General features: G+C 58.2%; 1 protein-coding gene across 1 annotated transcript; it reads left to right on the top strand.

Annotated features, from left to right (window-relative positions):
- Positions 1 to 275: 275 nt before the first annotated feature.
- Positions 276 to 23,690, top strand: LOC116792193 (semaphorin-3D-like). The gene is made up of 18 exons (XM_032698949.1): positions 276 to 335; positions 11,412 to 11,615; positions 16,402 to 16,562; positions 17,254 to 17,316; positions 17,544 to 17,663; positions 17,977 to 18,079; positions 18,181 to 18,309; positions 18,627 to 18,772; positions 19,000 to 19,114; positions 19,271 to 19,340; positions 19,760 to 19,904; positions 19,981 to 20,203; positions 20,323 to 20,411; positions 20,623 to 20,664; positions 20,937 to 21,094; positions 21,320 to 21,384; positions 21,595 to 21,725; positions 21,810 to 23,690. The coding sequence occupies exons 2-18, from the start codon at positions 11,492 to 11,494 to the stop codon at positions 22,218 to 22,220; spliced, it is 2,295 nt and encodes a 764-aa protein (XP_032554840.1). The 5' UTR covers positions 276 to 335; positions 11,412 to 11,491; the 3' UTR covers positions 22,221 to 23,690.
- Positions 23,691 to 24,516: the final 826 nt, after the last annotated feature.

The raw sequence follows: 24,516 nt of genomic DNA, 5'->3' as shown, positions 1-24,516 counted from the left end.
AAGAGATGTGTTTCGAGCTGCGGGGATGAAGCATCCCGGGGAAAAGCCGAATGTTTCCCTGTGACTCCGTGGAAGCCCGGCAGCTCCGGCCACACCGATCCCACACCGCTAGATGGCAATTGTGGTGTGCGGATGAATGGGACGGACCAGACGGAGCGTTCCAGCAGCCGGGGCTGGGTATGAATGAAGGGCTGCCCCCGGCTGTCCTCCCCCTCCGGCTCCTCCTGCCGCCTCCAGCCTCCAGGTGCTCTGGGTTCACTGGGAGAAGGCGCTGGAGCTGCTGGCCTGGTGGCAGGGTGGGCATTGCCGCTGGGATCCCGTTGGCTCCTTGACGGGTGAGTAACGAGCAATGTGTTTAATTGTTCATAAACTTGGGCAGCCCAGGCTGGTTCGGGCTGCCTTGGTTCCCTCCCTGGGAGAGCTGGCTGGGGTAGCATTCCCAGTGGGAGAGCTCAGCCTGGGAGGCTGAGCCGGGGTTGACCAGCCGTGAGCTCGTCTGCTTTCACTGTCAGCTTCGCTGTGTTTTATGCGAGTGACTGGGCTTTTCCCACCTCCTGCAGAGAGAGCAGACCTCTCTCTGCCACTCCATTTGTCAGAGCATGCCACAAAAAGTTTGGGATACTAATCTTTATAGAGTCATGGAATAGTTTGGGTTGGAAAGGACCCTAAAGGTCATCTTGTTCCAACCCCCTGCAACCATCTTTTACTGTTATATCTATTAATGCTGTAACTTCGGTTCTGAGAGGTTTTGTGCTTTTTTATTATGGTAAAGCTCTGTTTCTTCTGATGTTCTTCTACTTCTATACTCTGCTTTGCTGCAAAGGTTTAACATCCCAAAATCCCACACTGGGCAGTTGTCACTAACCCATGCTGGGAGCTTTGCCACCGCTCAGAGATAACTTTGTCAGATTTCTCCCTCCCCCCCCAGATAAAAATCAATCATTTGCCTTCAAACAGTTGTGACAGCCTTGATCTAAGGAGAAAAAACAGCCTCCCTGATCCATGGGGGAATTTTCCCCTGCTTGGGCTTTATGAAATCTGTTGGGACAGGGAAATTGTGCTTCTTCAACCTCCCTCTGCAATGTCTCAGCTCTCAGAAACTCGGGTCATCCCATATAGCAGGCAGAAAAGAAACAGAGCTTGAGAAATGCCGGGTGCTCTCCAAAGGAGTCCTTGTAACTAATGATCCCTCTGCTTGGAAGCATCACAGAGCCTGAGTATGGATGGCTGGGAGTCAGGAGCTTTGCAAGCCTGAGTGTCCTGAAAGTGAGGGGTGGGTGTTTCTGTGTGATGGGGCTGATACTCAGGGCGAGGGGGGAGGGAGGAGGCTGAATGCTTGTTTGAGAAATAACAAAGCTCTTTATGAACTTAAATTAAGACAAAGAGGGTTATTTCTTCCTACCCTGGCTATCATTGCTCCTGAGTGTGTGGCAGCCCTACCTGGCAGCCGGGCTGAGGGATGTGCTGTGCACTGGAAATCATCTGGAAGCATTTCCCTGTGCAGGGTGTAGTGAGGGTCCAGTGAGTCCCAAGCATTGGCTGCTGCTGTGGCTGCCCTTAGTTAAGAATTTATTGCTCATAAGGAACCATTGCATTAATCCAGCTACTGAGCAGGAAACTTCTGCTAAACTGGAAACCAGCATTTTTTTTTTGCTGCAGCCATGTGTCTGAGGGCAAAGGGGAAAGTGCTCTTGGAGATCTGGTCACAGAACTGCAGCCATCCCGCACACATGCCGGCCACGCGCCCCATGCGGGAGCTTTCTCTTTGCCAAGTGGAGCGTGTCCCAGCTTTCTGCCGGCCTCTCCTCGCTCAGCCTTCAAAGGGAGGGGGTCTGGCAGCCCTGACGGGTCACTGGCTTGACACGATGGGCTGCTGGAACAGACAGATTTCTCCTGCCGAGCTAACGGTATTGAAAACGACAGAGACGCAAACACCCCGGTGATTAATGAGACAGGGATGGGGAAGTCAATCTGAAAGCCAGGGCAGAGATATCAGCCCTATAAGAAATATGGGAAGAATTCATCCCTAATCTAATCTCACTGAATTCCACAAGCATGCAAGACAGGGATCATTTGCTGCAGTTCCTTAGGTTGAGAATTAAACAGGAAACCCCCAAGGATGTAAGATGCTCTCCCAAATACCAATGTGCTTGTGTGCGGAGGCTGCAGAGCATCTGCCATGGTCTGGCTGGGAAGGGCTGATGCCCAGGCTGTGGGGCTGCCAGCAGCAGCACCCAGCAGCACCCAGCTCAAGGATAGGGAGCTGGAGCCAAGCCTGAGGTCCCTGGCAGGTCTTGCTGCTGCTAATGATGCTCTTTGCCAAACCAAGTCCCTGAGCTGGCAGATGTTCCAAACGGTGAGGGGTTCTGGCTGCCTTGCTCTCTGCTGTGCTCCTGTGACACTCTCTCAGGGGCTGTTTACAGCAAGGATAAAGATTTATGGTAAACCTTGGCTCCCAGACTCTTGGAGCTGCCTCTTCCTCCAAGTTTGGTCTGTCCCCACTCTGGCTGGGATTACAATGAGAGGTGGCTCAGAGAGCACAGGGTAATTAGATCCTTACAGGCACTCATTCACACCATTACAAACCTGCTGTTGGAAGCAGAGACATAGAGATCAGTCAGCTGAGTCACCTCCTGGTCTGGGGGGCCGCTGGGAATTGCTTTTGGATAGGTAATGGGGGGATACATCCAGCCTCACCTGCCCTCTTTGAGGAGCCCTCCATGGGGACGAGGTCAGATCAGGGGATTCTGTTCCCCCCTGCTTGGAGCAGGGAGCAAGTGGACAGCAGGAGCAAGGAGAGAGGGTGAAAACGGTGTGACCTACCCTGGACTGGGTCTCCAGCTTTGGTCCTCCCTGTGAGCCACTTGATATCTCCCTGGTCCTGCCCTGCTCATGGGAGCCAACTGTACCTTCTCCAACTCTTTTTGCCTGGGGAAACTGAAGCAAAATGACCAGTGTAAGACCACAGAGCTGGGCTCATAGCACAGGGAACCAAGTCATTCTCCCTCCCTAAAGACTAAATTATCCCAAATCACAGCCATAAAACCCCAGCATCTCCTCGCAGCTAGATGTTATGAATGCTAGTAATTCCATCGTACCAAGGAGGGACCACTCCATACTCCAGGCAGAGATAAGCCTTTGTTATTCCCTGATGTGGTCACTGTAGGGCATTTGGCCTCTGCTACCTCTGTGCTCAGCCATCCCACGTGCCCCTGAATCTCCCCCTGGCTCTGTTGTACCTGCAGGGGTGCCAGGCCAGCACAACCCCTCTCCACCGGTGGGATGGCACGGCATGGAGCACAGCTGTTGCCAGAATCAGCCCCACTTAACTTGGGAGCCTGCCCAGGATCTGGTTCCTCTGGAATGGTGCCGTTCACGAGCGCTCAGCCGTGTGAGGTGATTGTTCTGGTCTCGCGTGCTGGCGAGCTGCCATTTATTGTGTGCAGGAACCCCCCCCGCTTCTCCCACAGCCAGGTCCAGGTTTATTTCCCCGTTTTCCAGGAGGAGACCACTGATGTCAGCTAACTTGGCCTGCGTGCTTTGTGGTGTGAAAAGGAAAACAAGGGCTTTCAGTTTCAATCTGTCCCTTGTCCTCTGAGGGGAGAGCTGGCCTTCCCACGGTGTGTGCTCCCACGCAGGCGGGTGGTGACATGGTGACAGCTCTGACACCATGTGCTGGAGCCACGTGCGTAGAGTCAGACTTAGTGCTGAGTTGGTCTGTGCTGGAGGAGAATGAGCATTTTTGGGAGAAGATGGGACACTTGGGGTCAATCCCTGTCCTGTTATGCTTCCCATTTGACCACAGGCAGGTCACTCGGTCCAGCTGTGCCTCAGCCCCACACCGGAATAACAACAACCACAGTGGCCTTCCATGGCAGAACGCTGTGCAGATCAGTGCACGGAGGACAGAGAAGCCTTCACGTGAGATAGGGATTGGGCAGGAGGGATGTGCCCTGGGAGCAACACCTTGGGCATGGTACACGGTGGTTGCTGCTTCTGACCTGCTGGGGACATGGGCACAGGAGCTGTGCTGGGAGGGGGGTACCCCCGCCTGTGTCCATCTGCTGGGTGGGGTTCTGTGTTGTCAGGGCAGGGAAATGGCTGAAAGCAGGGAGCTCTCTGCCTTGGAGCTGCTGGTTCTCCCACGGCAATGCTCTGGCAGCCGCCCAGGGCCTGACCTGCCCCAGCCCCTGCCAGACGTGCCAGGATCTTCAGCTCCGCCTGGAGCTGACCTGGCATCCCCTGGGGAAGCGTGACTGAGCAGCTGGCTGGGGTGAACGGCCCGGCGAGTATCCCAGCGTCTCCGCTGGTCGCTGGGAGAAGCCGCAGCCTTGCCCCAGGCAGCTCCCTCGGCCACAGCCGCGGTGCTGGGGTGGGGTCGCAGGGGTGCTCAGCCCTCAGGAGCTGCCGGCCAGGCAGAGCTGTGCCCCTGGCTCCCTGGGCAGTGTCCTGGAGCGAAGGGCAGCCCGTCGGGGCGGCCGCCGGAGCGTGGTGCTCCGCAGGGGTCCAAAGTTTGCGAGCCAGAGAGCTTACCCGGCAATCCAGGCTCTAATTCCCGAGGAGCCCAGCCAAGAGGCTCTGAGAAGAAGCAGATAACAGGGCCGGCACCCTCCATCCTCATTAAAATACTTTCTCCGCCGGAGCCCCCCACGCCTGCCCAGCCTGTTCCAATTAGCGCCGCGGCCGAGAGAGCAGGGAGCGGGGCTCTCGCTGATGAAAAGAAAACACTGCAGAGCTTTCAAGTGTCAGGGGAGGCGGGCGGCCCCAGCTGGGACAGCCAGTGGCCCCGTGTCGCTGGCTGGCAGCGGTGAAGCGGATCATGAGCCGGGTCACTGAGTAGCAGAGCAGGTGTTTCACGGCCAGCTCCTGCCGGGAAGGGCCCTGGGATTATAGGTGGGGAGATGTGGCAAAGCTAACAGCTCTCCGAGAGGTGCTGAGCACCCTGTCCAGTAGGTCGGGAGGTGGGAAGCAATAATCCCACTGTGAATGAAGAAAATGAGTATTGCACATCGTGTGGGTTTGCTGCAGAATGCCTCGTCAGCTTCAGGAAGCAATTGGCTCTGGCTTGGGAGCGTTGGGAAAAGCTGCAGCCTGTCCAGGGAGCAGGGATGCTTTCCCCAGGGCTAGCTCTCCCCTGAGACATCTCTGGGGTGAAGCTGTCCCCAGCCCTTGGCTCTCTGCTGGGGTTCTTCACAGGGGTCCCACCAGGACCCCAACCCAACCCACCACTTCTTTTCCAGGGGCTGGCAGCTTGTGACAGGGGGCGATGGCTGAGCCTGCCCAGGCTCCAGCCGGTGACCCAGGGCTGGCAAGCTCTGGATGGAAACCCTGAGTGTCACTCAGCCCCTCACCCCAGCAGCTTTACAGCCAGTCTGGGGCAAGGAGCACGGGCAAACTTGTCCCTGGCTAGAGACCACACCAGCTCCTGGCCTTGGAGCCCCTACCAGGATGTGTGTGATTCACCCAGACCCAGCCTGGAAAGTCTGGAGCCCAGAGAATGGCTCCCAAGTGGGGTAAAGCTCCCTGAGCCTCCCGAGGGCTGTACTGAGTGTCAGGCCATGTGGCAGACAGGTGACAAGGGTGGGTTTCAGCACTGGAGTATAAATGGCTCTGAGGAATGCAGCACTGCCTCTGGGGACCCCCAAGGCTTTGGGGAGCTGGGCGGGCAGCACAGAAGGCAGCACACAGCCTCTTCCCTGCCTTATTTGGGTACTTGAACACAACATCAGAGGGTGGCAAGCCCCAAACGTGAAAGAATGTTAAGCTTCTCAATTGCATTAAGCGGCAGGTTGGGAGTGCAGTAAGCCCAGCCCAGAGTTTTTTACACCAAGTTAACCCACACTTGTCCCACCTCCGCTTTTTCTGGAGAGGAACCCAGTCCTCTGTGAATGTGCCATTTCCAGGTGGTATCCCAGAGACCCGATGTGGGCAGCAGGACCATGGCACTGCTCTGCACTGGAAGCTCCCTGTGCTTTGGCAGCATCTTATGTGAGAGGAGACCTGCAAGGTGCAATTATGCTGTATCTCCATCCAGCTTTCTCTGCATGTTGGACTTGCTGCCTTCCTGGTGCTGGATGCCCTTGGGGTAAATTAGAGGGAGGAATGGTGGTGGTCCCTCAACTGGCACTACCTGGCTCAAGTAGCACATTCAGGAACACCTGAAACTCTTGCAGGAATCACTGACTGAAAGCAGGGGCTGATGCAGCCCATCACTGTGCCCATTACTGTGCCCACCACTGTGCCCTGAGTCAAGTCTAGCTGCTGGGCCACCTTCCCAGCCAGATGCCTGACAGCTGGGCTAGAGTGGGTTTCACCTCTCTCAGTAGCAAGGGAAAGGTAGAGGCTGAGCCAGCAGCCTCCCAAGAAAGGGATTAGCAGAATGATAAGGGAAGCCAGCTCCTTATCCCATCATAAACAGTTATTAATATCCTGGCCAACCTTGGGCTTGGCAATTCCCCATTTGCTTTCAAAGGATGTGCCCCCAACCAGTGTGTGCCTTAAGCTACTATAACTTCAGGGAGACAAACACCATGGAGACCTTCTGAGGTGTCACCACAGGCAGCAAAGTCCTCCTGATACCACCCAGACCAGCGGGCTGTCCCTGCCCCATTGCCATTGTCACCCAATGCCCATGAGGGAGGAGCCCCCCTGCCCAGGGGTTGACATGCTGAGGGTCCGTGGTGTGACAGTGGCAGCTGGGCTCTTTCGTCCCCACCCGTGGTGCTTGGCACACTCCAGTAGTGTTGTCTGGCAAGGAAGGGTGGTCTGGGACTAATTGCAGTCGGGGACTTTAATGTCAGGAGGCAGGAGCATAAGAGGCTGCCGGATGTCCCGGCTGGAAGGGAGTCTGCTGGCCAGCCTGGCCGTGTGGTGGCAGGGAAATGGAGGTGAAGCTGGAGCAGTCTCAGCCTTCTGCTGTTGTCCAACAATCCCTTCATCCAACCCCTCCAAATCCACTCCCCACAATCTCTGGGGCTGTGTATGGGCATGTGCTGAGGGGTTCACTGAGACTTCGACACTTCACAGGGAACACTGAGGTGCTGTGATGCCACCCAAGCTCTGCCACTTGGTTTTGTGGTTCCAGCTCTGCTGTCTTGTTGCAGGACCATCACATTCCCCTCCCACAAACCACTCAGCACCACAGACTCCCTCAGAGTTGGTCCTGCCCCAGCCTGGCAGCTCTGGGGGAAGACAGGGAGGGAGCCAAGGGCTCACCCCAGTGCCTTTGTCCTCCCAGCGGAGAAGGACGACAGCTGCCTCTCCCTGCAGCTGCCAGGGCATCCATCATCCTGGGCGGTATGGAGAGGGACAACCACAGCCCTGGGCTGAGCAGGGAGGGTTCTGTTCCTCCATGGCCAGGGAGGGGCCAGGCAGTGATTTAGGAAGAGGGACAGCTGTGGGCAGGGGTGCACGCCAAGGCACATGGCCAGCAGCTCCGGCTGTGAGTGCTCCCCACACACATGGCTCCACATTCCCATGATACAGACCACATGGCAGGCACCCAACTGACCCACGGATGTGTGTGCAGGGATGGATGCCCAATTTGAGTCTGCTGGACCTCCTTGCCTGGCTTTGCCCCTTAGCGTCTTTGCCAGGGTGAGACTCCTTTCTCCCAGCTCCCAAAAGTGTCAGAGAAGGGACCACCCACACCAGAGTTTCTGCTGAGGGAGGCAGGACAGTCTCAGGAGTCTGGGCTGAGGTCTGGGAGCCAGGGCTTGGGTGCTCAGGAGCCTCAGGCAGGGCCACTCCCATTGAGGGACTCAGTTCCATGGGGCTCTCCCCTCTCACAGCAAGTTCTACCCCAGCATTTCTGTCCCCCCACAGGGAAGACCCCTATGGATAGACATTGATAAGGTGTGCATATCCTCTCCTCCTCCCTCTCCTCTCCCTTGAGGTCCCCCAGCTGTTGGGGACCAGCATTTTGTCTCATACCCCAGCCCTGCCAGCCCTGCCACGTAACTGGAGAAGGCACCAGGCTGTCCATGGCACGTGGGGATTATCTGGGATACAATCAGGGCTGTGAAACTGGTGGAGCACATGGCAACAGGGCGACTGCTGTTCGTGCTGCGGGATTGCTGAAGAGCTGAGCTTTCCCCCTCAGAGATAATCCATAGCCTGATAAACCCACTGCCAGGGCCCTTCCCCCTCTGACATTTGGGCTGGTTTACACTATTCATGGCATTGCAGCAGATAGGCGTTGTCAGGAGGAAACTGGAGTTTTCACGGATAAACCAGTCCCTTCCATACCCCGTGCCTCAAACAGGAAGGATTTGTCTTTTCCCTGGACTGCTCACTCTACAGCAAGACTTTCCAGAGGACTTTGTGACAGCCAAGAGCCTTAGACCTCTTGGACTTCTGTTACGTGGAGAACTCAATGCAACCTTAGTACTTAAAGGGGGCTTATAAAAATGAGGGAGATTGACTACGTACACAGGCAGACACTGACAGGACAAGGGGGGCTGGTTTTAAACTAAAAGAGGAGAGATTTAGATTAGATATTAGAAAAAAATTCCTCCCTGTGAGGGTGGTGAGGCTCTGGCATAGGTTGTCCGGAGAAGCTGTGCCTGCCCCATCCCTGGAACTGTTCACATCCAGGTGGGGCTCTGAGAAACCTGGTCTAGTGGGGAGCATTTCTGCCCATGGCAGAGGGTTTGGAATTAGATGATATTTAGGGTCCCTTCCAGCCCAAGCCATTCTGTGATTCTGTGGCTTCTGCAGGTCACCAGTGAAAGGGGAGGGAGGGCACAGGGTACTGGGACCAGGGTACCCTGGTGGTCTGCTGGTAGAGTCAGCCCAGCACTGTGGTGTCACCACCCGTGCCACCTACCCCTGTCACTCCTGGTGACTGCCAGCCCCCCAAAATACAGCTGACATCCCCCAAGTCCTCACCGCCAGGTTCTGCTGTGCCTGGAGTATGAAATGTTAACCCCCCGCCATCCCCTCGCCCAGCAGCCTGCCCTCATCAGCACTTCCCTCTCCAAACTGAGATGGAAATAGTTGCAGCTCCGGACAGTTGATTATTTAAAGCTGTCGGGAGTGTTTAATTTAACCCTGGATTCATCATCTGCAGCTTGTTTCCATCCACCAGGCACCCACGCTCCCCCTCTCCATGTAAACTCGGCCGAGCTCCTCACCTCCAGCAGATCTGTTTCCCCCATATCCCTGCACTGACTGGCACAGTGAGGGATGTCCCTGTGCCAGAGGCTGTGGGCACAGCCAGCTCAGGGGGGCTGTGCTGGGATTTTAGCTGGGCATTGGAAGTGGGTGTGGAGTCCCTCACTGCTCCCTGGGCTTGATGAGAGGGAGTCCCAGAGTGACACACATGGGAAGTGTTTCTTACCAGAATTTTTCTTCCTTTCTCTGCTGCAAATCCCTCTAGCAAAACCCTCACTTTCTTGTCCCTGTCCCAGCCCTGCCAGGGCTCTGGGTTTTTCCTGTGCATGGCTGTGGCTCCCGCTACCATCAGACCTGCCTTTGGCATTCCCAAGGCCGGAGATGGAGCACTGGTATAACTGAGCTGTAGATGGGAGTGTACACGCCTGCCCCACAGCCCCAGCCCCTCCTCCAGGCATGCAAAGCATCCCTAAAGCTCATCATGCGTGACCATGTCCCAAGGCAGGAGCAGTGCCCTGCCTACCATCTGCAGAAGCCCTGGCATCCCCTGGGTCACGAAAGGTTCCTCCAAGGCTGGCTTAGCCCAAAGGTAAGCCTAGCACAGACCCAGCTCCATTTATAGAAAGCTGCAATTAGAGGCCAGCATTTTCCTGAGTCCTCCAGCAGCACAACACACTTTGGCAAAGGAAAAAAATATATCTGTCAAATCCCAGACCCGTCCTTGGGATGACCCCTGGGACAGCAGTGCTCGCTCAGGGCACGGCTGCGAGTCCACAGGATGGCTCTGGGAGACCCCACTGCAGGGGCTGAGCATGGGAGGAGCTGAAATGGCTGGAGCATCCCATCACTGCCTGCTGGGAAGGGGTTCGTGGGGGAGCACTGTCTGTGGGTCCCCAGTGTGGCCGATGGGTTCCTATCAGGGAACCTCCCTCCCCACAACCCAGGAACAGTTTACACCTGGCTAAACCCACCATGTTTGTGGAGTGTTTTTTCCCTTCCTATGTCAGTGGTTGGACTGTTGAAAAGTGCCCAGGAAGGAGTGGCTGGGTTGAGAGAGCAGCCCCAAAATAGAGACAGAGAATGGCACAGCAGTCACCCCGAGGTCACATCCATGTCCCGGGGTGGTGACAGGTCTCCTGGCACAGGGGAAGGCTCTGGAGCAGCAGCAGGCTATGTCGGCCAGAGTGAGATCCAGGTAGCAGTGAGGGCAGGAAAGCAGCAGGAGAGGAGCTGCACCCCCTCCCAGGAAGCTGCAACCCAGGTCAGCCATGAGCTACTGCTGGGAGAGTGAGAAACCCCCATTCCACCAGCCCCAAACTTCCTCCCTAGGCAGAGCTGAGCACTTCATGTGCAAGGCAGAGACCAAAGAAGTTGGAAAGACTTGGCTGCACCATCCTTCCCACAGCCCTTCCCCGGGATGGCAGGAATCCCCTGCTCCCGGTGCCAAGAGCCTCTGGCCAGGAATGAGCTAAAAAGCTCATTTTAAATCTTTCAGCCATGGGACTGGACAGACTTAATATGCAGCAAGAGGGGGAGTTAGTCAGAGCTGCCATGTAGGGACCAGGACATTTATGAAGTGGAGAAAAAGTATCTAAATAGCCTGGATTAATTGGTGAGGGCCAGCAGGCCAGCCCCATTCCCGGCAGGAGCTGTGGGAGCTGCTGGACAAGTCAGTGAACCCCTGTGTGCCTCAGAAGGGATCTATGTGTTAGAGAGCCCTTCCAGCCTGCAGTATCCCACAGCCAGCAGATGCTGGTGGCCTCAGAGAGCTCTGTGGTGACCAGGCAATTTGCAGAGCTACTGGCCAGGGATATGTCATGTACACGCACAGCCACAGATGACGTTGATGGGATCAGAGAAGTGGCATTTATGGGCAGTGCTCCAAAACATGGATTCCCCTTTAAGTGAGAGGGATGATATTTAACCCCAAGCTAAGATGAGTATTAGGGATCTTTCACCAGGCTCTGCCAAGCACTGGGCTCTGAGCAGATACTGAGCAGAGGATGCCCAAGCTCTGAGAGCCTGTTGAAGGATGTACTACTGCCCAAGCGCTCTTCACCTCCAGGATGCTCAAATCCCAGTGCTTCCAAGTACCACATGCCGTGGGCATGCTGGCATCACACTGTATGTACACTTCTCCTAAGCAGGCTGGAATAGCTGGTCTTTTGTGGACATGGAAGGCACCAGAGTTCCGGGGGGGCAGCTGATGAATGTGTGTCCCAGCCACAGCTGCCTTCCCAGTGCCCAGACTGGGCCGGTGAGCACCAGCTGCAGCCCTCCCCTTTCTCTCCTTGCAGCTGGCAGCTGAGGTGGCATCTCGGCGCTGGACCATGGTGCTGTGAGGGCGAGTGGTCCCTGCCCACATCCCTGTGCCAGCATGTGGGCTGCCCCCAGCCACGGGCTGCCCCTCGCCACACTCCTCCTCTGCATCCTCCTGCAGCAGCCAGGCAGCAGCAAGGCATGGAAGCAGCACGCCCCGCGCCTCCGCCTCGCCTACAAAGGTAGGGGCTCCTTGGGGTCTGCACCTTGCCTGGGAGGGCTGGGAGAGAGTCCTGCAAGGAGGGAGTGAAGGGCTGGCCAGGGCCTGGGGACACAGGCAGCAGCCTCATGGTTCTGGCTATAACATCTCCACACATTGGGCCCTTGGGATGTTTCAAGGGTGCAACTCCAAGCAGTCCCTGAGGATGCTGTGCCAGTGCCACTGGCACTGGAGAAGAGGACTGAGTAGGGAAAACTCTGCTCTGGTCCAGTGCAACACCAGGACCAGAGAGGATGCCTCCTTCTGCTCAGACTCACTCTGTGTGTCTCACAGTGTGTCCTGGGCTGGGGCTGAACTGGGCATCCCCGGGGAACGTCCCCTGCCTTCAGCTCACCATGCAGTGGGGACACTGAGCCCCAGGACAGTGCCACCAGCTCCTTCCCCTGCCTCCCACCAGCACAGTCCTGCCTGTACCTGTCCTCTCCTGCCAGGAGAGACTGATTCCCTGTGCAGATCATCTCCCTACTGCACTTTTCCCTTTCTCCCTACATCTGTCTAGTCTGTTTAGATGATGAGTTCTTCAGGGGAGGCATTGTTTTCTCTTCTCAAGCCTGATGCAGAGGGGGGACTGCTTTGGTGACCTGAAGATGCAGCAATGGTAGGCTGACAGGTAGCACAGCACACAGCTCAGCAGAGAAGTGTGGGAAGGGAGTCCCTAGGGAAAGAGTCTCTACAGGGGAATGACCTGAGCAGCTAGAGGAGAGCTCTGCTAACCTGGCAGCTCCTCACCCTGCCATGAACCTGGAGCATGGACGTGGCCAACTGACCTGCTTTCAGGTTCTCCCATGTGAAAACCAGCAAGCTGCTTTTGAGGATGGCAGCTCATCAGCACGTCCTCAGGGTGGCCTTGGACGTGGCAGTCAAGCAGGGTTGGATCAACCCCCTCCACATCCGAGAGGGGACAGAGCAGTTTTCTCATGGGCACGGCATTCCAGGTTCTGGGGCCATCCTTTTGGCCTGCTCCATCACCCTGAGGAGCTGCTCTCCGGACAGGGACAGCCAGCATGATGGAAGATGCTCTCTGTGGCTGCAGAGGACTGGACCTCCCAGGGATGTAGGATATCTGTGTGAGGAGAAGGCTTTGCTGATAGCCCAGCTCAGAAACACGGTGCAGGGTCTGCCTTTCCTTGGAGCCAGAGGAGGCAGAGCAGGGCTGCTGGGGCAGAGGGACTGCTGACTTCAAAGCCCTACAGTGTCCCGGGGCCAGACATGCCAAAAACCCTTTTGGGCAGAGGCAGAAGAGGAAGCTCCCAGCATCGGGAGGGCTCAAGGACGAGGTGAACAATGGCGAGGGGATGTGACTCATTGACAGCACAGGGCAGGTTCAAGGACACAATGCCTTGAGAAGTTTAGGTTTAAAAACCCCTAGGAGAAAAAAAATAAATAAAATGAGGCCTTTGAGGGTCCATCCGCGGGGTCAGCCTTCTCCTCAGATCCCAGCATGGGATGGCAGGCGGAGCCCTCGGCGGGGCGGGGGGACAAGACGCAAGCAGGGTCGAGAGAAGGAAATGACAGCAGCGACGGCCCGGGAGCACAGGAAGGATGGGGCACAGGGCACGGGGCCAGGAACAACAGCAGCGGCTCCCACCCCACCGAGGAGGCGAGGAGGAGGTTTATAATAGCACACCGGCCACCCCGGCCGGGCAGGGGCAGCCCGGGGTGAGCTGGGTCAGGCTGGGTCAGCCCCAGCGCTGCCCGAGCTGAGCCTCTCTCTTTTCCAAGGCTCTGCAGCAGTGTGGGTGTTCAGTGAAACCACAGCACGCCTGCCAGCTCCTCCTGCGGGAATATCCCAGGAACTGGTAAATGGGTCCTTTGCCAGCCTTTGATGTGCAGCCAGCCCAGCCGGGCAGCACCACGCAGCAAGTGCTCCAGAGGGCAGGGTGGTCATAGGGTTCTGGTTATCGGCACCAAGAGCTGCCCTGGCACGTCCCTTATCAGCCAGGAGCAGTGAGGGGCCAGAGCCCGATTTAGCACCAAGCTTCCCCCGGGCTTCGGGGATCTCCTCCGTGGGCTGCTGCGCCTGGTGGGGGGGGAAGGGGCCAGGAGAGCCCTCTGGCACAGCCGGGAGGTGACCCCAGGAAGCCCAGGTCATCCTGAATGGAGGATGCTGTAGCTGAGGGGCAGGCGGAGATGATGGATGGGACAAGGCAGTTACAGTGGTCCCGGCAATAGAGACAAACACCACGGCCTTGGGAGGCAGTGAACACAAAGGAGAGGATGTTTCTCTGGGCTCATCCATCGGTTTGCCATGGCACAGCTGCTGCAGAGATGCCCTGGTTCCCTGCCTCCAGGGCTGGGTTTGCATCAAATGCCCTGGGAGTGAGAAGAGACTGGTTTGTGTGGGGCAGCTTCCTGGGTCTGGATCACAGCACTCAATGTCCTCTTGGTGAGGGAGCAGAGCCGTGCCATGGGGTCAGGCTCAGACCCTCATGGTCACTAACCTGACAGAGGAAACAAGTGCAGGGCAGTGAATCCTTCCAGGGTTCTCCCATGTATTAACCATAGCAGCAGGGAGGGCTCCTCCATCACCCTGCCTGACCTTGTCCTCAGCACGTCAGAGGGTGACCAGCAGGTGACACTCTCTAGGATCAGCCTTGTCCTCTACCCTTCCCTCCCACCCCAACCTGCCTCCCCAGAGTCCTGCCTAGCATTTCCCTCCTCCCTGAATCAGGCAGGTCCTGGTGTTGGCAGACATAAGAGAGTGAGTGATGCACTGCACTCCACTGGGGACCCAGCAGGGACAATGGCTCACAGGCAGGGACAGGAATTCAGCTGTTAATCCCATTCAGCTAGAGGAAAATTGTTTGAAAATCTTCTCCCCTGTATCCCTGGTATCCAGAGGAGGCACCCGAGGAAAGGTGGGGAGTGCAATGGGGCTGTGCACAGTTTTTGTGGGAGCAGGAGGAGAACCAGGAGTTCCCTCATGTAGCTGGAAGTGGCTCCTGGCAGAGGAGGATCTGTGGCCCCCCCCTTACAGGGGCTCTGATCCTGGAGGAAGGGGAGACGGAAGCGCTAGCTGGGAGCCAGCCTGGCTGCTGGATCCGGGCAGGGACCCACGTGCTGCTGGGCCCAGCAGGGACCACCGGACGTCAGTGGCGTCTCCAGCCTTCAGGCACTGGCCCTGCTTCCCCTCTGCCCTGGAAAGGGGGTGGAAGGAAGTGAGACAACCTCCCGGGTCAGCCGGTTCCCTTCGGATGGAGCTGTGCCCGTGCCCACGTACACCCCACCTGCACCTGGGGCCGCACGTCCACCCACGCTCCCATCCACACTCCACCCACCCGGCCAGCACTGGCTCCCCTCCACAGCCTCCCTCCCTCTGCTCCTGACACACTGCTTCAATCCATGTGATTTGGGGCAGATTTTCAGCCTGGGTCTTACAGATCTCTCTGGGTTTCCAGCTACATTCCCATCCAGCGCAGCCCGTCTCTGTCTCCTCTTCCCACGGCTCCACTTTTGCCCATTTCCCTGCACAACAAGAAAGCCAGGAGCAGCCTTCCCAGCGTAGCCAGGCCCCTATCCCCAGCCACATCCCGGCACTTTTGGGGATGAAAGCTGTATGTTACGATTTCTGGAAGCCCCAAGGCCTGCCCCAGTGCAGGTTTCTCCTGCCCTGATCCCTGGTAGCAGGCGCTCAGGAGCAGCAGCTGCTGCGGTCCCGTGTCCGGTGCAGCCGCCTCTCCGGCGGCACTGGGGGGTGATTGCCCTGACAACCAGCCACCAAACCTGGTGCTGCACATCACAGGCTGATGTGGGCCCAGGGGATGTTGTTTCAGGAGTTTTAACCAAAAGAAAAGAGCTTATTGTCTCCCTCACACACCCCCATGGCTGCAACTGTGCCAGAAGGGCCATGTGAGCCACTCCGGCTGCTGAACAGGAGGAGCTGCAGCCTGAACAGCAGAGCCTTTCCTGCTGTCCTGTCTCCACTCTCCATGGAGGGTGCTGGGTCCACGGCACACTTTCCCCTCAGCAAGGTGGTTCTTCCCTCCAGCAGTGCCAAAGGGGTGCCACAAAAAGCATTTTTCCCTAGCTAGTCTAATGCCCAGGACACAGAATGGGAAATGTGGGGTGCTTGGTGCAGGGTTGGAGTGGCATCCAGGACACAGCTGAGAACTTCCTTTACAAGGGTCTGTCCTGGTGCTCCCACCCTTCTGCCTGTCCCTGTGCCTGGAGTGAAGTCCAGCAGCCACTTCACAGACTCAAAGGGTGGGCAAAGAGGATGTCCAGACTGGGCTGTGGTGACCTTTCCTTGGGGGCTGTATTTGCCCCAGCAAATAGCCAAAACCCTTTTTTATGTAAACTCTCTTGATCTGAAATGCATGGAAAACATGCCAGGAGGCACAGCAAGCAAGTCTCCTCTGCTCCATCCTCTCCCCACAGTTTCAGGGTGCAGAGGCTCTGCAGCTCCAGGAGTTCTGCAATCCAGGCTGGAAGCTGAGCACTCTGTGCTCCTGGGTTGGATCCCTGTCCTGCTCTGTGCCCTGCAAACCAGCTCAGCCAGGGCAAAGTCAGCACAGTTCTCCTCTCTGTAGGAGTGACTCTTTCTCCAGGAAGGAACATGGAGGAGACTCCATGATGAGCTCAGGGGCACCAAGGACAGTGGGTTTCACTGAGGCAGAGGCAGGAATTGTGATTCCTTGGAGTAAGAGTAGGTAACCAGGGCTGTCCCAGTCAGGGAGGCACAGGGCCTCTGGCTGCTGGTTGTGTTGCTCATGGATGGGTTTCTCTTTCTCCCACGTTGTGCTCCTCAGACCTGCTGAAATCCAACAGCTCTCGCCTGCTGCTGGCCTCGGGGGATGGGATGGATTTCCAGTCTCTCTTGGTGGATGAAGACAGAGCCTGGCTGATGGTGGGAGCAAAAAACCACATCTTCCTGCTCCACCTGGACCATCCCAGCAGAGAGCCTGAGAAGGTCAGTGCTGGGAGGAGGGTGGTCCTGGCCAAACTGGCCTCTTCCTCCCTGGGAGCAACTCCTTGTCCCAGCACCAGGGTGTGGAGGTGGATGTGCTCTGAACTGAGCTGTTCTAACCTCACTGGGGACACATTTACACCAGGATGTCTCAATCACTGGGATCAACCCATCCCTGGCAGTGCTGGGCCCTGCTGGGACGAGCTGACGCCAGGGAGGGACAGGGTGTCTTGGCCAGGAGAGGTGACCTGGGTGGACTGAGGGCAGTGCCCGGAGCCCTGCAGTCACATCTAGTCCCTGCTGCTGCAGCAACAGCTCCAGCAGTGAGTCCACTAATGTCATCCCAAGACATCCTGCTGGCAGGGTGCACAGCTCAAGCCCAACAAAAGAAAAGCCCATTAAGGCACTGCAGCCTGGCGTTCCCATGGGCCGGGATCCAGGAGAGCCTGCCCACTGCCTGGGCGTGCCGTGGCCCACCCAGGCTCTGTCCCCATGCCGGGTTCACTCTGAGTTGATTTGGCAGGATGCCCACTGGGCCCTAGGGACCCAGGGGGTGTCAGACCTGTGGCAGAGCAGCCCCGTGTCCTCGTCGTGCACCTGAGCCTGGCAGCGCCTTTTGACTGAGCCTGTTCCCACCGGTGCCGTGGGAGCCAAGGGAAACAGGGGCTGCATCTGAGGGGTTGTTGTGTTTCAGATTTTCTGGCCAGCCCCCAGGGAGCAAGTTGAGCACTGCCAGCTGGCAGGGAAGAACGTGGAGGTAAGCAGGGCTGGCAGGCCCGGCTCATCGCCTTTGGCAGTTTACCACGGAGGTTAAACATCCCTGTCACCCCAAAAACGAGCCTGGGGTCTACCTGGAATGGGGTTGTGGAGCCAGCCAGAGACAAGCCCAGCTGGCCAGGTGCCATGGCAGGGTCTGGCCAGGCTCCTCATCCCCAGCAGACACACCAGGACTCAGCCCACTGACAAACATCTCCCCCTGTGCAGACGGAGTGTGCCAACTTCATCCGCCTCCTCCAGCCCTTCAACCGGAGCCACGTGTTCGCCTGCGGCACCGGCTCCTACCAGCCCGTCTGTGCCTTCATCCAGCTGGGAGCCAGGGGGAAGGTGAGGAGCACCCTGGACAGACAGGTCCCCATGGCAGAAGGTGCCAAGAGATCCCCATTCCCAGGGAGCAAAGGGAGAAGGAGCTCCAGAGCGTGGGGAGGGTGGACAGCCTGGTGCAGTTCCTGGCATTCACATGGCGAGAGCAACTCCAGCTTGGCAGTGCCAGGGTGTCTCATGGAGATGGGACCAGGTCCTGGCATGCTCCTCGAGGACTCTACTCATCACAGACCTGAGCACTCCAACCTCCTTTCCACTATTCCCCACAATCCCAGCTTGTTCCCCTGGGCTGACATCTCCCCCTTGGCTCTGACAGGGTCCTGGGGCTCCCCCCATGCGGCTGGTGACCCCCTCCTTGGAATCGGGGCGAGGACGGTGCCCGTACAGCCCCCATGAGCCTTTCACGGGACTCCTCGTCGGTAAGAGCGAGAGGGAGCAGAGGCAATGCTGGGAGGGGAGTATTGGGCATGGTCTGTACTGGGAGGTGCTGGTTCCCACCCACACCCTCCTGACCCCACAGATGGGGAGCTGTATTCGGGCACCTCCAGTGACTTCATGGGCAGCAGTGCTGCCTTCTTCCGGACCTGGGTCCACGGGGCAGAGCAGAGCTACATCCGCACGGAGCAGAACCAGGACCACTGGCTACACGGTAGGAACAGGGGGACCCATGGGGCATGGGAGGGTTCTCCTGACTGCTGAGGAGAGGCTGGGGCCAGCACTGGGGCCAGAGCTCTCTGGTCTCACCCAGTTCTCCTCTTTGGGGGAAGCACTAATGAGGCCACTGGTGGGATCGAGGCTCCAGCATGCACTCCACAGCCTGAGCACTGGGAACGGGGCTCTGCCTCCCAGGTAGCCAGGTCTACGCAGGTCCTGTGTACCCTCAGCACCTGCCAGGGGCTTTCAGGGTAGTGCCACAGGGTGGGATGAGGACACAGGGCCACGTTGTGCTGCTCTTTCCCCCTGCAGAGCCAGCATTCATTGGTGCCTACGCCATCCCTGACACCTACAACCCACACGATGACAAGGTCTACATCTTCTTCCGCGAGACAGCCATGGAAGCAGGGCAGTGGGAGCGGCGGCACATCCATGCCAGGGTGGCCAGGGTCTGCAAGGTCAGTTGCCAAAGGCCAGTATTCTGTGGATGGGTGTCCCACCGAGTGGGCTTTTACCTCCTCTGGACCAAGAGGCATCCCAAACAGTGAGACGTGAGGGTGCCACTGCACACTGACCACAGGGCAGAAGGCTCAGGGCTGGGGGTGTCCTGATGTGGGAATAGGGAGGGCACAGTGGTGGGGGAGGCTCAGAGAGGCTGGACTGACCCCAGCTCGGTGCCTGGCAGAATGATGTTGGAGGGAAGCGCAGCCTCATCAACCGCTGGAGCACGTTCCTGAAGGCCCGCCTGGTGTGCTCCATCCCTGGGCCCCAGGGCACCGAGACCCACTTCGACCAGCTCGGTGAGTGCACAGCCCTGGCTGCAGCCAGGAGCAACACTGCTCTGCCACAGCTGCTCCCTCCCAGGGAGGAGGGCACAGCACCAAGGATGCCTGCCTGCATGCTCTGGACTGGTACTCCAGCTCTGGGGTGCCTCACCTCAATCCCTCTCTTTGCAGAGGATGTTTTTCTCTTGCGCACCCGGGACCCCCAGAACCCCCTTGTCTTCGGCCTCTTCACGGTCTCCAGGTGAGCAGGACCCTCATTAGCCCCTGCGTGGGGCAGTCCAGCCCCCCAGCCCCTCATCAGTGCTGCTCCACAGGGAGCCCTGGGTGGACCAGCACCCAGATGGCTGAGGAAGGGCCACCAGCCTTTCCCTGCTTTCCCTGCTGCTGGTTCACCAGCCCAATGCCAAACCACAGGTTTGGCATCAGCACAGCCAGCAGTCCCACAGGCTGGACTGGCTATTCCGAAGGGATTCCTGTCACCCCCGGGGCGCTGTGCACGACTCCAGAGCTGACAGGGGACAGCATGGGCTCAGGACTGTGGGCATGCATATGCCTGGTCCTCGTGGAACAGCTGGGTCACTGACAACCCTGTGGAGCAGCCGGGACAGTGACAGCCCTGTGGAGCAGCCGGGACACTGACAGCCCTGTGCTTCCCCACAGCGGCGTGTTCAGCGGCTCTGCCGTCTGCGTTTACTCCATGGCTGCCGTGAGAGCTGCCTTCAGCGGCCCCTTTGCACACAAGGAGGGATTCGACTACCGCTGGGTAGAATACAAGGGCCGTGTCCCCTATCCCCGCCCTGGCACGGTAAGGGGCTGGGCAGCACCTGCGGGGGGGAACGGGACAGACTGACCTGGCCCTGATGCAGCCCCGTGTCACACAGTGCCCCAGCGAGACGTACGACCCCCTCCTGCAGTCCACCAAGGACTTCCCCGACGAGGTGATCAGCTTCATGCGCAGCCACCAGCTGATGTGGGAGCCCGTGTACCCGCAGGGCCGCCAGCCCGTGCTGGTGAGGGTCAATGTGCCGTACCGGCTGCGGCGGCTGCTGGTGCACCGGCTGGAGATGGAGAGCCGGCACTACGACGTGCTCTTCCTCGGCACAGGTGGGAGCTCACACCGGCTCTGGGGACGCTGTCACCGCGGGGCAGCTTGCGTGGCACATGGCTCCCGCTGTCCCAGGGGCTCCCAGCCCTGACAGCTCCTTCTCCTGCTGCCTTCGCAGATGAAGGCAAAGTGCTGAAGGTGGGGCTGGCCGGGGGGGTGAGCCGTGGCACCGAGGTGATCAGCCTGGAGGAGATCAGCGTCACTAAGGTACAGGAGGCCATGATGGCACCACGGGGGCTGGACCATGATGGCTGGACAGGGGCTGACCAGGCTGCTTGCAGGGAGCAGAAGGAGCTGGGACTAGGGATCTGGGCCAGGGTTCTGGCATCCTGCCACCCCCGGGGACACAACCCCACTGACAGGTTGGGGCACACAGGAGGAACTGACATGGCTTCAGCACCTTCTCGTTCCCTTCCAGGTGCCTTCTCCCATCCTGGACATGAAGTTATCACCGAAACGGGTGAGTCCTTCTGCCTGCTTCTCCCTAAAGCAGCCCAGGGACAGGGACAGAGGGCAACTGGTCCCAGCCCCTCTACCTGAGTCCCTTGGCCCCAGGCCTTGCACATTTAGGGAATGGGATCCTGCCAAGGCATTAGGGAGGTGGCAGGCTCTGTATCCTGCTCCTGGTGTCCCCCATTGTCACCCCCCAGCACGGGGCAGGAGCTCTGTTCCCTGCCAGCCCTGGTCTCCAGCCATGGGCTCTGACTGCTGCTGTTCCTCTTGCCCGAGCAGCAGGAGCTGTTTGTGAGCAGCACCCATGGGCTGGTCCAGCTCTCCCTGTACCGCTGTGAGCTCTATGGCAAAACCTGCACCGACTGCTGCCTGGCCAGGGATCCCTACTGCACCTGGGATGGCAAGACCTGTGCCCCACACCTGCTCACTGAGAAGAGGTGAGTGTCTACCTGGGCCAGCCCTGTTGTACTCCTGCAAAGGGATGATGTCAGAAGCAGGAATGGGCAAGTGCCAGCCTTGGAGCTCTATCCACCAGGCCAGACCCCTACTGCTACTCTGCCTGCCTCAGCCCTCTCTGGTCCTTCTCCCTGGCTGCTGTGCCATGGAGGGGTCCCACAGCCCAGGGTGGGTGCCACCCCACAGCCCTGTCTGCTCTCCCACAGGCGTGCCCGCTGCCAGGACATGCTGAAGTCTGACCCCCTCAGCCAGTGCCAGGGCACAGCAGAGGGTGAGCACCAGCCCCAGCCCCTCTAAGAAGCCCCAGTGTGGGCAGCCAGCTCTGCCAGGGAGCAGCCACGCCCAGGAGGGCGGGCGGGATGGAGCTGGGAAACCAGTGCCCCCACCTCACGTTGGGTGCTCCGTGCTGCCCTCCCTCCCGCCTGTCACGCAGATCCCACGCAGGGGACTCACCCCTTCCTCTGTCCCGTCCCCTGCACAGGGACTGCTGCTGTGGAGAAGCTGGTTTTCGGGGTGGAGAAGAACTCAACCTTCCTCGAGTGCCTGGCGCGCTCCCCGCAGACGACGCTCCGGTGGCTGGTGCGGCACGGCGAGGAGACGGCCCTGAGCGAGGTGCGGGGCACGGGGCAGGGGGGACGGGCAGCAGGGGTGGCTCGGTCGCCAGGGACTGACCCGGGTTCTCTGCCCTTGCCCCAGGTCAGGAACAATGGACATTTCTTGGTGCTGGAGCAAGGGCTGCTGATCCGCCAGCTGGCGAGGGAGGACGTGGGCACCTACGAGTGCCAGGCGGTGGAGCGCTCCTTCTCGCGGCCCCTCAGCCGATACAGCCTCCGCGTCATCGGACACGAGGCCATGGAGCTGCCGCCCTACAAACGGAGCAAGGGGGCTGAGTTCGGAGGGACCCACCAGAGCCCCCGGCCCCGCACTGACCTGCAGCCAGGCTACAAGGGCTTCCCGCGGGCCCTGGGCGCCCCGGGCACCAGCCTGGACGCCTATTGCAACGCCCTGCGGCACCAGGAGAGGCAGCGGCAGAGAGCCTGGCACCAGAAGTACCCATCCCCGGACAGCAAGAACGGCCGGGTGCGGAGGCACCCCCAGCGCCTGTGAGGGAGCCAGGGCTGCCCACAGCTCCCTTCCCGATCTCTCCAGGGCCTTCTCATTGGCATCAGCTCTGAGAGACCTCTCGCCTTCCCGTGCAGAAATGCCTCGCTCGTACTACCTCAATCCCTGCCAGTCCCAGCTGCTTCTGCATGTGCCCCAGGAGCACCAGGGCCAGGGCACACAGCCTGCGCCTGCTCTCCGAGACTCTATTTACCTGCAGAATATTTATTCTCCTTGTTTTCCCCTGGCCCTTGATGACAATCATTAGCAGCAGCAATAATAAGCACAGAGGACAGAGAAAGGCAAGAACCAGCTCTCCCAATGGTTCGCTGGCTCCCGGCAGCACCCAGCCAGGCCATGGACACTGGTGCATCCAGCCTCCCTCCCCTCTGGAGGTACCAGAGGGCTCACCTGGGCAGCTGCCGAGGTGCCAGTGGAGCCCAGATGCTGCTGGAGGCAGCGGGACACGGCTGCTGGCTGAGCCTGGGCTCCAGGTGTGCAGAGATGCCCATGCCCAGCCCAGCTCCAACCCACTTCAAACCACACAGCCTTCTTTTTTTAATTTTGACATTTATATTACTGGGAAAAAAAAAAAAAAAAAAAAAGAGAGAGAGAAGCAACAGGCAGTTATACCAACTTACAATTTATTATTTTTTTAAAAAATGACATGAAACACAAGTAAAAATAAATACATCATATAAACAACAAATTGTTCAAAGTCTCTGTTCTGGGAGATCAGGTGAGCACATCCCATTCGACAGAGAGAAGAGGGAAGCACATGATCATGCGTGGGGCCAACTGACCAACCCACCCTGCTAGCAATACTCCTCTTTCCAACCACAACAAGACAGGCCACAAACTAAGGCGGTAGTAAAAAAGAAAAGAAAAAAAAAAAAAAGAAAAAGAAACTCAAACCAACACAAAACCCCAAATGAGACTCAGTGATGGATTCCTTCAGGCTCCCGTGGATTTGCCAGACTCCAGCTCCAAGCTGGGTACCACGAAGCAGCCGAGGCAGTGGTGGTAGCCTGGGAGGTGGCAGAGGTTGCTCTCCCTCACTTGCCCCGTTGTCCCTTCACAGGGAGCGCCTGCTCCAAGTTGTGAGGAGCCATCACCTCACTGTTATCTAGCTGGACTACGTTCCCCGTTTAACCTCTGCCCCCCGCCCCAGCCCTCCCCCCCCGGGTCCTTCCAAGACTGGATTAACAAAATTCATCCCAGAGCGGCGAGAAACACCAGCTGTGAAGGTATTTGCTGTACTTGTCCCTGTTGTCCGGGAAGCCGCCCCCAAACCAGCAGCAATTCTCATGCATTCAGCCACTTGCATTTGTTGCCCAGAGAAGCTGTGGATGCCCCATCCCTGGAAGTGTCCAAGGCCAGGCTGGATGGGGCTTGGAGCAACCTGGTATAGTGGGAGGTGTCCCCACCCATGGCAGGGTGTTGGAATGAGATGATCTTTAAAGTCCCTTCCAACCCAAACCATTCTATGAGTCTATAATTCGCTGACATCACTAAGTCAAAACACACATAATTTCTAGTGAAGCCCCCGTGGAAATCCCACCCTTTGCTTGCCAGAATATTTGCTTTCTCCAAGTACCTGCACCCACCCCATCACCCTCCTAGGTGCTCTGGGAGGATGACAAGCAGCAGATTCTGCCCAACGTGGGCCAGGCTGGGCTGTGTTGCCCCCATCCTGCAGTTCCCTACGATACCCCAAGATCTTCATCAGCAGTGGGGGAAACAAGCCCACCAAGACCAGGGCACACAGCAGCCACCTCCATGCCCATGGCACTGTCCCCAGTGGCACCCAGCCTTTACCTGGCTGTTCCCAGGAGTGGAAACCTCATGCTGATGTGGAGGGCAGTTGGCCATTCCCCATTCCCCCCAGCAATGCCCAGGCCTCAAGGCTGTGCTCGGGCATCTTCCTTATTGTCCAAACCCTCAGCAGAGAGTCCTGCACTGCTGTCCTCAGTGTCACCCGCAGCCCCACCGAGAACTGGCAGCTGCTTCCTGTCAGGTCATTTGGAGACAGAAATTCAGCAGCAAAAGAAAAATTTAACCCATGCAGGGAAAACCCCTGTTCTGGGTTCAGGAAAACCAAGACAGGACCCTCTGCAGCAGAACCACATGCTGGAGAGAAGAAAACTGGGGAGAGATGAGGGGGAGAGTGGGTGCCATTGGAGGGGAGTTTTAGGGCTCGGAGAGCTCCCCCCACTCAAAAAGACTCTGGATAACCCACACTCCCCCTCAGCTTCTGTAGGGTGGAGGAAATCCTTCCCCTGGCACAGTGGGAGAGCAGGTG

This window comes from Chiroxiphia lanceolata, chromosome 11, assembly GCF_009829145.1.
Source record: "Chiroxiphia lanceolata isolate bChiLan1 chromosome 11, bChiLan1.pri, whole genome shotgun sequence".
NCBI classification, from domain to species: Eukaryota; Metazoa; Chordata; class Aves; order Passeriformes; family Pipridae; genus Chiroxiphia; species Chiroxiphia lanceolata.
The sequence above is the reverse complement of the archived record's forward strand: the minus strand, read 5'-3'. Positions and strand labels throughout refer to the sequence as shown.